Source organism: Somniosus microcephalus, chromosome 13 (assembly GCF_052327205.1).
Source record: "Somniosus microcephalus isolate GS21.2 chromosome 13, FLI_Smic_1.0, whole genome shotgun sequence".
NCBI lineage: Eukaryota > Metazoa > Chordata > Chondrichthyes > Squaliformes > Somniosidae > Somniosus > Somniosus microcephalus.
In genome coordinates, this window is record NC_140999.1 from 187,857,069 (window position 1) to 187,871,125 (window position 14,057).

Genomic DNA, 14,057 nt, shown 5'->3' on the forward strand with positions numbered 1-14,057 from the left:
GTTTAATTCGTCCAAGATGAATGGATCAGACAGAGTTGACGATCTTGGTGCCGCATCAAGTTTGTGGAAAGCTGCTGCATCACCTGGCATCAAAATTCTTTGTCCACCGGAGCCTTTGATGTTTGTATCAAGTGGGATGCAATGGGGTCCGCGCTGATGATCGTCCTGTGTTTATAGGCGGGGTTTGCCCCGCGACGTTGACGGAGCAGGGCTCATGCTTTCCTGCTGGAGTGAGTGAAGTTAGTCTTCTCCACAAGGCTCCTCCACCTTTCAGGTCTCACCGAGCTCAAGGACTCCAGCGTTGCGGCCGGTGGCTGGGTTCTTGTTGAGCGAATAGTGTTAGATAGTGACACCAAGTTTGGGATATTAAGAGCCTGTAGATTGTAGGCGAGGGAATGGGATTAATTGGATAGCTCTACCAAAGAGCCGGTACAGGCACGATGGGCTGCATCACTCTATGATTCTAAGTAAGGAACTTTACAGATTTGAGATCTTTGAAAAGCATAGTTACATTAGGAGACAGTTTGTTAGATCTTAATTTCAACACAGTGAGAATGTAAGGAGAAGGATGAGTTTGCACAATGGAGATAAGAAGGAGCAAGAGAGGAAAGTTCAGAAAACAACAATAACAACGTATTTATACAGCGCCTTTAAGAACATAAGATAGGAGCAGGAGTGGGCCATTTGTCCCCTTGAGCCTGCTCCACCATTCAATAAGATCATGGCTGATCTTTTACCTCATCTGCACTATCCCCATATCCCTTGATTCCCTTAATGTTCAAAAATCTATCGATCTCTGTCTTGAATATACTCAACGACTGAGCCTCCACAGCCCTCTGGGGTAGAGAATTCCAAAGATTCACAACCCTCTGAGCGAACAAATTCCTCCTCGTCTCAGTCCTAAATGGCCGACCCCTTATTCTGAGACTGTGACCTCCTGGTTCTAGACTCCCCAGCCAGGGGAAACATCCTCCCTGCATCTACCCTGTCAAGCCCTGTAAGAATGTCAAGCCCTTTGATGTAGGAAATGTCCCAAGGCGCTTCACGGGAGCGTAATCCGACAAACAATGACACCGAACCAAAGAAGGCGCTACAGGAAACGTTTTTTTATCCGGCACGGACGGGACCGACGTGGTGCCGGTTCATCAAAAATTCCGGATAACCGAACGCTATAGTAAAAGATACGGAACTCAGAGCTCTGTATAAAGCAACAAACCCACAGCTTCAAAACAATGGCCACAAGTTGCAAGCGTCTCTGTAGCTTAGCAACAGCTGCAGCCACATCCTTGCACAGCAAAAAATGGAGGAAGGCACGTAATAAAAGTTACCTGAACCTACTCCTGAAGTTTGCCGGTTAACCGAGATTTCCGGTTATTTAGATGCCGGTAAATCGAAAGTTTCCTGTATTAGGAGTGGTGACTAATAGCTTGGCGAAAGTGGTAGGTTTTAAAGAGGACCTTAAAGGAGGAGAGAGAGGCAGAGAAATTTAGGGAGGGAATTCCAGAGCTTAGGGCCTAGCTGGCTGAAGGCACGGCCGCCATCATGGGGGTAAAGGGAGCGGGGATGCGTGAGAGGCCAGAACTGGATGAACGCAGTATTATCGGAGAGTTATAGTGTCAATAAAATAGAGACAAGAAAGATTGAGACAGACAGGGATTAGTATATTCCCATATATACCACTCAGCTGCCAAGCCCTAAGCTCTGGAATTCCATCCCTAAACCTCTCTGTCTCTCCTTTAAGACACTCCTTAAAGTCTACCTCTTTGACCAAGCTTTTGGTCATCTGCCCTAATATCTCCTGATGTGGCTCAGTGTCAAATTTTGTTTTAAAACGCTCTTTATAGTGCCTTGGGATGTTTTAATACGTTGAAGGCACTATATAAATGCAAGTTGTTATATACTGTCAGCGTTCAGCTTTGGTGCGTGTGACTGATCAGTTCTGCAGTGCCCACTGCTGAAGCCTGGACTCGCCTCCTCGAATTCGGGATCGTACAACAGACCAAGTCGTCTCAAACCCCCAAATACAGTTTATTTCAGGAGTGACTCACAGCGATAACACTGCTACAGTTTTGAAGCTTAAGACTCAATATAAATAATTCTTAAAAAGTTTCAAATAAACAGTTGCCCACTGTACAGACGCAAAACCCACACGTACTGGGTTTCTGCACCGTGCTATTGAGGCAGTCAACACGAGCCTTGTCTAAGTTAATAATTTCAGCCTGTCTTTTAAATATCTTATTCATATGGAGTCCAAATATTCATATTAATTTAGTGACTCACTGCTGAATGTCCCCCCCAGCCCCAGTGTTGGATGCTTTACAGATAAAGTACAGATAAAGTAGGTTCAAGGTTCAGTTGCTGGTTTGGGATGAGTTTGCGGATCTCAACCAGCAGGAGTGCTACATGTTTGCAGATGACTCAAAGCTGGGTGGGCGTGTGTGCTGTGAGGAGGATGCCGAGAAACTCCAGTACGATTTGGACAGGTTGGGTGATTGGGCAGATGCATGGCAGATGCAGTAAAATGTGGATAAATGCGAGGTTATCCACTTTGGTGGCAAAAACAGGAAGGCAGATTATTATCTGAATGGCAATAGATTGGGAAAAGGGGAAGTGCAACGAGATCTGGGTGTCCTTGTGCACCAGTCGCTGAAGGTAAGCATGCAGGTGCAGCAGACGGTTAAGAAGGCAAATTGTATGCTGGCCTTCATAGCGAGAGGATTCGAGTACAGGAGCAAGGATGTCTTGCTGCAGTTGTACAGGGCCTTGGTGAGACCACACCTTGAGTATTGTGTGCAGTTTTGGTCGCCTTATCTGAGGAAGGATGTTCTTGCCATGGAGGGAGTGCAGCGAAGATTCACCAGACTGATACCTGGGATGGCAGGAATGACGTATGAAGAGAGATTGGGTCGATTAGGCTTATATTTGCTAGAGTTTAGAAGAATGAGAGTGGTTCTCATTGAAACTTATAAAATTCTAACAGGACTAGACAGACTAGATGCTGGAAGGCTGTTCCCGATGGCGGGGAGTCCAGAACCAGGGGTCACAGTCTAAAGGTAAGAGGTAAGCCATTTGGGACAGAAATGAGGAGGAATTTCTTCACCCAGAGAGTGGTGAACCTGTGGAATTCTGTACCACGGAAGGCAGTTGAGGCCAATTAATTAAATATATTCAAGAAGGAGTTTGATATATTTCTTAAGGCTAAGGGGATCAAGGGATATTGGGAGAAAGCAGGGACCGGGTACTGAATTTGGATGATCAGCCATGATCTCATTAAATGGCAGAGCAGGCTCGAGGGGCCGAATGGCCTACTCCTGCTCCTATCTTCTATGTTTCTATGTTGTCTCGGCTCCCCTTGGTTAGGGTGATCAGCCAGTGCTGATTACTATTTATTCCCATTGCTATCCATTCCCATTCCTGATCCCTGCCCATTCCCAACCATTCCCATTCCTGATCGCTGCCCATTCCCAATCGCTATTTTTTGCTACTCCTCCGCTCCATTGACTTCCCAGTCGTTATCCATTCCCATTCCTGGTCGCCATCTCTCAGTTGCTATCCATTTCTCAATCCTGATGTCTCTCCGTTGCCTTTGATGCTCCCATTGTTGATGTGGAATAAATTACATCTCTGACAACATAGAGATAACTGCAGCCTTGCCAGTCCCCACACCCAGGGAATAAATAAAAGAATACAAGTCACTATCCATCCCCACTCCTTTTAAGGGGTTTAGCTTCTTTGAAAGTGGATAAATCCCCAGGCCCGGATGAAATGTATTCCAGGCTGTTAGGAGAAGCAAGGGAGGAAATAGCAGAGGCTCTGACCATTTTTCAATCCTCTCTGGCTACAGGTGTGGTGCCGGAGGACTGGAGGATGGCTAACGTGGTACTGTTGTTTAAAAAGGGAGAAAGGGATAGACTGAGTAATTACAGGCCAGTCAGCCTAACCTCGGTGGTGGGAAAATTATTGGAAAATTTTTTGAAGGACTGTATTAATTGTCATTTAGAAAGACGCGGATTAATCAAGGACAGTCAGCATGGATTTGTTAAGGGAAGGTCATATCTGACTAGATTGAATTTTTTGAGGAGGTAACAAGGAGGGTCGATGAGGGTAGTGTCTGATGTAGTCTACATGGATTTTAGCAAGACTTTTGACAAGGCCCCACATGGCAGACTGGTCAGAAAAGTAAAAGTCCATGGGATCCAAGGGAAAATGGCAAGTTAGATCCAAAACTGGCTCGGAGACAGGAAGCAAAGGGTAATGGTCGACGGGTATTTTTGTGACTGGAAGGCTGTTTCCAGTGGGGTTCCGCAGGGCTCAGTACTAGGTCCCTTGCTTTTTGTGGTATATATCAATGATTTAGACTTCAATGTAGGGGGCATGATTAAGAAGTTTGCAGATGATACAAAAATTGGCCATGTGATTGGTAGTGAGGAAGAAAGCTGTAGACTGCAGGAAGATATCAATGGACTGGTCAGGTGGGCAGAAAAGTGGCAAATGGAATTCAATCCAGAGAAGTGTGAGGTAATGTATTTGGGGAGGGCTAACAAGGAAAGGGAATACACAATAAATGGTAGGATACTGAAAAGTGTAGAGGAACAGAGAAACCTTGGAGTGCAGGTCCACAGATCCATGAAGGTAACAGGAGAGTTAGATAATGTGGTTAAGAAGGCATATGGGATACTTTCCTTTATTAGCTGAGGTATAGAATATAAGAGCAGGGAGGTTCTGCTTGAACTGTATAAAACACTAGTTAGAGCACAGCTAGAGTACTGCGTACAGTTCTGGTCACCACATTACAGGAAAGATGTGATTGCACTAGAGAGGGTACAGAGGAGATTTACGAGGATGTTGCCAGGACTGGAGAGTTTTAGCTATGAGGAAAGATGGGATAGGCTGGGGTTGTTTTCTTTGGAACAGAGGAGGCTGAGGGGAGACCTTATTGAGGTGTATAAAATTATGAGGGGCCTGGATAGAGTGGATAGAAAGGACCTATTTCCCTTAGCAGAGGACCAGGTTGATAACCAGGGGACATAGATTTAAAATAATTGGTAGAAGGATTAGAGGGGAGTTGAGAACTTTTTTCCACCCAGAGGGTGGTGGGGGTCTGGAACTCACTGCCTGAAAGGGCGGTAGAGGCAGAAACCCTCATCACATTTAAAAAGTACTTGGATATGTACTTGAAGTGCTGTAACCTACAGGGCTACGGACCAAGAGCTGGGAAGTGGGAATAGGCTGGATGGCCTCCTTCTGTACTGTAAATTTCTATGATTCCTGATCTCTATCCCTTCTCAATTGCTTTCCATTCCCAATCACCATCAGTTCCCACTCCTGATTGCTATCCATTCCCACTCCTGATCTCTGTCCAGTGATCTCCTACAGGGAAGTGCTGTGTGAGCTATGATTAGATGCAGCTGTGAAGCTGATCCCTCCCGCATGGTTGAAGAATCTATTGACACTCGCTGTCAAGGCCCAAACATGAAGATTGGCTACTTGGAACATTTACAAATGGTGAGTCGCAATTGGCCTCGGAACTGCAGAGTGTGATTTAAACAAGCTCCGGTAAACTTGGTAAAACTCAATGAAAGCAAAAGCGAATTAGGCTCCGAATTCCGATGTTAGCCATGAATCTCTTAATTGCCTGTTTAAAAAGCCTCATTCCAGTCCTCGTAATCACAGTCTTTACCCAGCGAGTTGCTGTGATCTGGAATGCGCTGCCTGAAAGGGCGGTGGAAGCAGATTCAATAGTAACTTTCAGAAGGAAATTGGATAAATATTGGAAGGGGAAAAATTTGCAGGGCTGTGGGGAAAGAGAGGGGGGAGTGGGACTAATTGGAGAGCTCTTTGCCGATGACACCAAATCTGGGGGTGTGGCAAACTGTGAGGATGATACCAATCGACTACAACAGGACATAGAATAGAAAGGAACATTTCCCCTTAGTAGAGGGGTCAATAACCAGGGGGCATAGTTTCAAGGTAAGGGGCAGGAGGTTTAGAGGGGATTTGAGGAAAAACTTTTTCACCCAGAGGGTGGTTGGAATCTGGAACTCACTGTCTGAAAGGGTGGTAGAGGCAGGAACCCTCACAACATTCAAGAAGCATTTAGATGAGCACTTGAAACTCCATAGCATACAAGGCTACGGACCAAGTGCTGGAAAATGGGATTAGATTAGACTGGGCTTGATGGCCGGCGCAGACACGATGGGCTGAAGGGCCTCTTTCTGTGCTGTATAACTCTATAACTCTATGACATAGAAAGGCCAGCAGAATGGGCAGACAAGTGGCAGATGGAATTTAATACAGAGAAGTGTGAGGTGATGCATTTTGGCAGAAGGAACAGAGAGAGGCAATATACACTTAATGGTACAGTTTTAAAGAGTGTGCAGGGACAGAGGGACCTGGGAGTTAATGTGCATAGGTCCCTGAAGGTGGCAGGACATATTGAGAGAATGGTTAGCAAAGCATACGGGATCTTGGGCTTCATAAATAGAGGTATTGAGTACAAAATTAGAGAAGTTATGCTGAACCTTTATAAAGCACTGGTTAGGCCACAACTGGAGTATTGCGTCCAGTTCTGGTCATCACACTTTAGGAAGGATGTGAAGGCCCTTGAGAGGGTGCAGAGGAGATTTACCAGAATGGTTCTGGGGATGGGGATCTTAGCTACAAGGACAGGTTGGAGAAGCTGGATTTGTTTTCATTTGAGCAAAGGAGGTTGAGGGATGATTTGATAGAGGTGTACAAGATTATGACGGGTTTGGATAGGCTAGACGGGGAAAGGCTGTTCCCACTAGTTGATGGTACAAGGACTAGGGGACAGAGATTTAAGGTTTTGGGCAAGAGATACAGAGGGGACGTGAGGAAAAACTTGTTTATGCAGCGAGTGGTGAGGACCTGGAACTCGCTGCTGATGGAAGTGGTGGAAGCGGAGACACTCAATGTTTTCAAGGGGAGACTGGATAGGCACTTGAGGGAAATAAACTTGCAGAGCTACGGGGATAGAGCGGGGGAATGGGACTGACTGGATTGCTCTACAGAGAGCCGGCACGGACTCGATGGGCCGAATGGCTTCCTTCTGTATGATTTTATTTTAACAAAGTATTCAGTTTGGAGCAGGTCAGGCTCACATCCTGGAGGAGCTGATAATGTAGCCCTATCCATTGACCGCAGACTACTTGGATTAATGTCAAGAATGTTCTCATGTTCAGGCTATCTGATGGGTCGCTGCAACAGAACGTCATCTTTCTTTCATCAAACTGACAGCCAGTAACGCTGAACTAGGAGCTGACGGATGGAGCAAGACTCTCGATACGGGAATACTTTCTTGTTTGGAAAGATTTTCGCGCAAGAGCTCCAATGCATTGCGTACCTTCCATTTCAATACAATGAAAACAGTTAACATTCGCGCCACAGAAGTGCCAGGCAATGACTATCTCCAACAAGCGAGAGTCTAAACACCTCCCCTTGATATTCAACGGCATTACCATCGCCGAATCCCCCACCATCAACATCCTGGGGGGGTCACCATTGACCAGAAACTTAACTGGACCAGCCACATAAATACTGTGGCAACAAGAGCAGGTCAGAGGCTGGGTATTCTGCAGCGAGTGTCTCACCTCCTGACTCCCCAAAGCCGTTCCACCATCTACAAGGCACAAATAAGGAATGTGATGGAATACTCTCCACTTGTCTGGATGAGTGCAGCTCCAACAACACTCAAGAAGCTCGACACCATCCAGGACAAAGCAGCCCGCTTGATTGGCACCCCATCTACCACTTTAAACATTCACTCCCTCCACCACCGGTGCACCATGGCTGCAGTGTGTACCATCTACAAGATGCACTGCAGCAACTCGCCAAGGCTTCTTTGGCAGCACCTCCCAAATCCGCGACCTCTACCGCCTAGAAGGACAAGGGCAGCAGGCCCATGGGACCACCACCAGCTCCAAGTTCCCCTCCAAATCACACACCATCCTGACTTAGAAGTATATCGCTGATCCTTCATTGTCGCTGGGTCAAAATCCTGGAACTCCCTCCCTAACAGCACTGTGGGCGTACCTTCACCACACGGACTGCAGCGGTTCAAGGAGGCGGCTCACCACCATCTTCTCAAGGGCAATTAGGGATGGGCAATAAATGCTGGCTTTGCCAGCGACACCCACATCTCAAATTAATTAAAAAATGGCCCAATGAGCAGTGAGATACGCTCTCTCATGGGCAACTAGGAACCGTAACAGCACGTCCTAATCTCTAGATTATTTCTGAATGAATCGCACAGATCAGACTGCTTAAACCTGTCTCCACAAATACTAGGTCCCTCATGCAGACATACAAGTGATGTCCATTTGTGGGAAAATATCAGGGCTGATTTCCCTGGCCTCTGCCCCCAAGGAATGCCTATTTCCTAGGTGCAAAGGCCAGGAAAATTTGGACATGGACCAGTTACACCGAGACACCGTTCCTTTTACGTTGCTGCAGGATTTGCAGGGCTTCCCTGGAGAGGTTTGCATCTAACTTAGGCGCCAAAGATGACTGCATTGGGCCTGGTGTCGATGACTCCCTCCTGGCCCGCACAGATGTGCAGTTGTGCTGGGATTTCATTCCTGGCCTACCCTGCTGTGTGTTTGTGTTGGGATTCCACCCCGCTGTGTGTTTGTGCTGGGATTCCACCCCGCTGTGTGTTTGTGCTGGGATTCCGCCCCGCTGTGTGTTTGTGCAGGGATTCCACCCCGCGGTGTGTTTGTGCTGGGATTCCACCCCGCTGTGTGTTTGTGCTGGGATTCCACCCCGCTGTGTGTTTGTACTGGGATTCCACCGCGCGGTGTGTTTCTGCTGGGATTCCACCTCGCTGTGTGTTTGTGCTGGGATTTCACCCTGCTGTGTGTTTGTGCTGGGATTCCACCCCGCTGTGTGTTTGTGCTGGGATTCCACCGCGCGGTGTGTTTGTACTGGGATTCCACCGCGCGGTGTGTTTCTGCTGGGATTTCACCCTGCTGTGTGTTTGTGCTGGGATTTCACCCCGCTGTGTGTTTGTGCTGGGACTCCACCGCGCGGTGTGTTTGTGCTGGGATTCCACCTCGCTGTGTGTTTGTGCTGGGATTCCACCTCGCTGTGTGTTTGTGCTGGGATTCCACCTCGCTGTGTGTTTCTGCTGGGATTCCACCTCGCTGTGTGTTTGTGCTGGGATTTCACCCTGCTGTGTGTTTGTGCTGGGATTCCACCCCGCTGTGTGTTTGTGCTGGGATTCCACCCCGCTGTGTGGTTGCACAATTTCTCCTCGTTCCTACTTACCGCCAGTAAGAGAAAGCAAAGGAAATGTCATTAGAAAATGAGTGGGGTGGGGGGTTATCTCAGTGTAGAGTGAGTGAAAGAGTCTTCAAAAAATAAGGGACTGTTAATCCTATAGGTCCTTTTATTCCTTTTCACATTCGTATCTGACCTTCACTCAGTAGCTATCCAGGAGTGGTGTATGTGGAAACAAGAGCTCCGCATGTCGGGGAGTTGTCTCCTCCACTGCGTGTTGGAGCTTGTTTGGAGTGTCAGCTGTGGCTCAGTGGGTAGCACTCTCCCCTCTGAGTCAGAAAGTTGTGGGTTCAAGTCCCCACTCCAGGGACTTGAGCACATAAAGCTTGGCTGACACTCTCAGTGCAGTACTGAGGGAGGGCTGCACTGTCGGAGGTGCCGTCTTTCGGATGAGATGTTAAACCGAGGCCCCGTCTGCTCTCTAAAGTGGATGTAAAAAATCCCACGGCACTATTTCGAAGAGGAGCAGGGGAGTTCTCCCCGGTGTCCTGGGGCCAATATTTATCCCTCAATCAACAGAACAAAAACAGATGATCTGGTCATTATCACATTGCTGTTTGTGGGAGCTTGCTGCTGCGTTTCCCACATTACAACAGTGACTACACTTCAAAAAGTACTTCATTGGCTGCAAAGCGCTTTGAGACGTCGGGTGGTCATGAAAGGCGCTATATAAATGCAGGTCTTTCTTTCGTCCCTGAGACCGGGGCTCCAGCAAGACATGATTTGACATTACTGTCATTGACAAATAGTGAGTACGCAGATCTGTGGCATCAAACATCATCCATTATGTCCCTCTTTAGGTCTGGCCCGGATCAGCCCACTGTGACCCGTGACATTGTACGCCAATACCTCCAGCAGCGCCCTGACCAGACTGTGCTGATTCTGCATGCTAAGGTTGCTCAGAAATCATATGGGAATGAAAAGAGGTAAGAGGTCACAACCTTAGATCTCAGACCTAAGACACTTATATCCATATATTTTTAACCTTCTTTGGAAGTATTTTGGGAGTCTAGAACTAGGGGTCATAGTCTCAGGTTAAGGGGTCAGCTAATTAGGACTGAGATGAGGAGGAATTTCTTCATTCAGAGGGTTGTGAATCTTTGGAATTTTCCACCCCAGAGAGCTGTGGATGCTCAGTCGTTGAGTATATTCAAGACAAGATCTATAGATTTTAGGATAGGAAGGGAACCAAGGGATATGGGGATTGGGCGAGAAGGTGGAGTTGAGGTAGAAGATCAGCCATGATCTCATTGAATGGCTCGAGGGGCCGTCTGACCTCCTCCTGCTCCTATTTCTTATGTTCTTATTTACATTTTATTGACTGCAATGACTTATAAAGTGAGTGATTCGGAGTGTGAAAGTTCCCCTGATTGAGAGTTAGAGATATTCTCAGGGTCAATGTACATAGGGGACAAAGTCCACTTATGGGAAGCAGTGAGAGAGAGAGAAATAATTTAATTCAACTTGCAACACTAGCCAACATCAAGCCATTAACTTGACTGATAGCAGATTTTCTTTAAAATCCCATTTTAGGTTTTTCTGCCCTCCACCGTCTGTCTACCTGACCGGCCCAGGATGGAGATTAAAACACGAGCAACTGAAATGTAAGGAAGTCTTAATGTTGACCGGGGTATTTGCTTAGCAAATTACGTGGCGTTTGGAGTGAATCTATTATTCAGGATCTGCATGTAACGGTTGACAGACGGAGAAAGGTTAGACCGAAAGGTGTTGGCTGAGGGGACGAGATGTTTTGCTGTTGAAAATGACGGACGGGAGAGGACCGCCTGGCGCATCAGTCCCGCCCCGCACGTGGTCGCGATGCCGGAAGCCTCATGATTAGAATCTCATAGCACCTTACAGCACAGAAGGAGGCCATTCGGCCCATCGTGCCGGTGCTGGCTCTTTGACACTCGCCTCCCCACCATCAGCTGTGTAACCTCCTGGGAGAGGCAACAAAAAAAAAACCCAAGGCCATTTAAGGGGGGGAAAGAAAGACGTAAAATTCCTCCCAACCCACCTTACGCGATTGCCAGGAATTTCTGACATAGAAACATAGAAGACAGGAGCAGGAGTAGGCCATTCGGCCCCTCGAGCCTGCTCCACCATTCAATGTGATCATGGCTGATCATCCAAATTCAGTACCCTGTCCCTGGTTTCTCCCCATATCCCTTGATCCCTTTAGCCTTAAGAAATATATCCAACTCCTTCTTGAATATATTAATGAATTGGCCTCAACTACCTTCTGTGGTAGAGAATTCCACAGGTTCACCACTCTCTGGGTGAAGAAATTCCACCTCATTTCTGTCCTAAAAGGCCTACCCCTTATCCTTAGACTGCGACCCCTGGTTCTGGACTCCCTGACCATCGGGAACATCCTTCCTGCATCTAGTCTGTCCAGTCCTGCCAGAATTTTATAAGTTTCAATGAGATCCCCTCTCATTTTTCTAAACTCCAGCGAGTACAAGCCCAATCATCCCAATCTCTCCTCATACATCATTCCTGCCATCCCAGATATCAGCCTGATGAATCTTCGCTTCACTCCCTCCATGGCAAGAACATCCTTCATCAGATAAGGCGACCAAAACTGCACACAATACTCAAGATGTTCCTTCAAAGATGACTTTCAAACAATTGGCCCACTGCCACGTTCCTCCGATTGGCTGACCCGGAGAGAGGTTAAATTTGCAGGGTGCGCTAGATGGAAGTATTACAATTAAAAAAAAAAAAAAAAGTTTATGAAAAAAAATAGTATTTGAGGCGTTTTGGGGCAGTGGATGAATACACTGAGCTTTCACCTCTGGGTTCACATCGCTAAGGCGAGGTTTCCCCTCTGTTGTTTGGCTGCAAGAGTCGGATGAGGAATGGGTTTGGTGCAGCAGCGACCTAGTGGGCATGGGCATACGGCCCATGGTCTGGCACCAAATTGGCCATCTCACACTTGATGGAAAGTGTAGCGGAGTGGAAATGCTACTTTAGTGCAGCTGGCACTGCCCGTTTTGAGGCTGAGGCCTGTTTTTAGGGCAGACTGCCAAACACTTGATTCTGCGGTTAGCTTGACCTTGGATTGCTTGAGTGCCTGAAATGAGAAAGTGTCTCGCATAGAATTTACAGCACAGAAACAGGCCATTCGGTCCAACAGGTCTGTGCCGGTGTTTATACTCCACACGAGCTCCTCCCACCCTACCTCATCTCACTCTATCAGCTTATCCTTCTATTCCTTTCTCCCTCGTGTGTTTATCCAGCTTCCCCTTAAATGCATCTGTGCTATTCGCCTCAACCACTCCCTGTGGTAGCGAGTTCCACATTCTCACCACTCGCTGGGTGATGTAATAAAACTCACTACGCACTTGGTTTGAATATAAAGCAAGGCTTTAATCAACTTGTTTCAGAACATGGCGGTCTAGTTATCTTTCACTAGTTCCTTGTCTTACAAAATGTCCCTGGAAAGCTGGGGCCGACGCCCGAGTATTTATACCCCTTGGACAGCGCCACCAGCTGGCCGTCCAGTGTTATTTCATGAGTAGTTTCTTGATGAATGATGAGATTTATAACACTGGTTAAGCAAGTTTCTCCTGAATTCCTATCAATATCGTCCCTCGGTGAATCCTCCAAAATAATTCACCAAACAAAAGCTTCCTCTCATCAGAAAAAATTAAAACCAAACAGGGTTTTTTATTTTGAGATGTTGCTATTTTAACACAGGAACCTCTGTACAAATATCGCCGTGTTTAAACTTCCCCCCCCCCCCCCCCAAAAAACAGCTTTACTCTAAAGATCACAAAATAAAAGTCTGTCACGGGGGTTTGAGATTTCTGACGGTATAAGGAACAGATGAAACTGCTCTGCCTCTTTTTAACATAACCCGCTCCCTTTCCTCGCTGTCCCCGCCATTACGACCTAGCTTGAAAACACGTAAATCAGCTCTGGAGAAAAGGATAGGCGATCCAAGCATAATTGTGATCCAATCTGAGTATTCCACTGCACGCCACCACTTCCCGTTTATTCCCAATGTATAGAATTCCCAATCTAAGCGTGAAATGCTTCACAGTTATCTGCTTTTAGCGAAGCTGTGTCCACAAAACATAGTCAACCCTCTGCCAAGCTTAACATGGAGCCAATGGGACGATTTAGGAAGGCGAAACGGCCTCAGTCTGGAGTCTCGCATTCTGTTAGTTTTGTTTAAACTGAGTCTCTGAATGAACTATTAAGTGGACTGGGCACTAAGGTTCGCACCTAAGGATTAGAGAAATCCTGATCCAGGATTAGCCCAGTCCAAGCATAACATTTCTTGGCAAAGTAGTTCTGCTTTAATCAGGACTGGGCTGTGTGTGGATCTGTCCCACAGGGACGAACGAGAGATAGAACAGAAGGAAACAGTGTGGAGCCCCAGTCTGGGGGAAGCATCACCTTTGTTGACGAGCAATTTTTTAAAATCCGTTACTTTCTCCTAATGCTTTCACTCCCGGCCCACTAACCTATCGCACTGCGGCAAAGGAGCAGAATCAGGTTTTACAAAACAGATTAATACATTTTCGAGATTAGGAAGCAAGATATGTCCCCCAAGAGATGCAGTGTCGGTTTGTACTCTGGTTGTGTGTAAGCCAGTGATGGTTGCAGTCATTCCTTGGACTACTGAACAGGGAGTTTCGTGTAGCTTCTGTTTTGTGCCTTGGGGTCCTTGAGGTCTGCTGAGGCAATCGGACAGCTGGCACCTTCTTTAAAAGGGCATTGCTGTCGGAAAAAAAACACCATCATTTTTT

The 14,057-nt window shown here is 47.0% G+C and overlaps 1 protein-coding gene across 1 annotated transcript in view; it reads left to right on the plus strand.

Annotated features, from left to right (window-relative positions):
• The window catches only part of rbpjl (recombination signal binding protein for immunoglobulin kappa J region-like), a 60,863-nt gene that overhangs the window by 18,779 nt on the left and 28,027 nt on the right, over positions 1-14,057 (plus strand). Inside the window, exons 3-4 of the mRNA XM_086004298.1 lie at positions 10,098-10,223; positions 10,831-10,901. Of these exons, the coding sequence (XP_085860424.1) occupies positions 10,098-10,223; positions 10,831-10,901 (197 nt within the window). The remainder of the gene's footprint in view (positions 1-10,097; positions 10,224-10,830; positions 10,902-14,057) is intronic.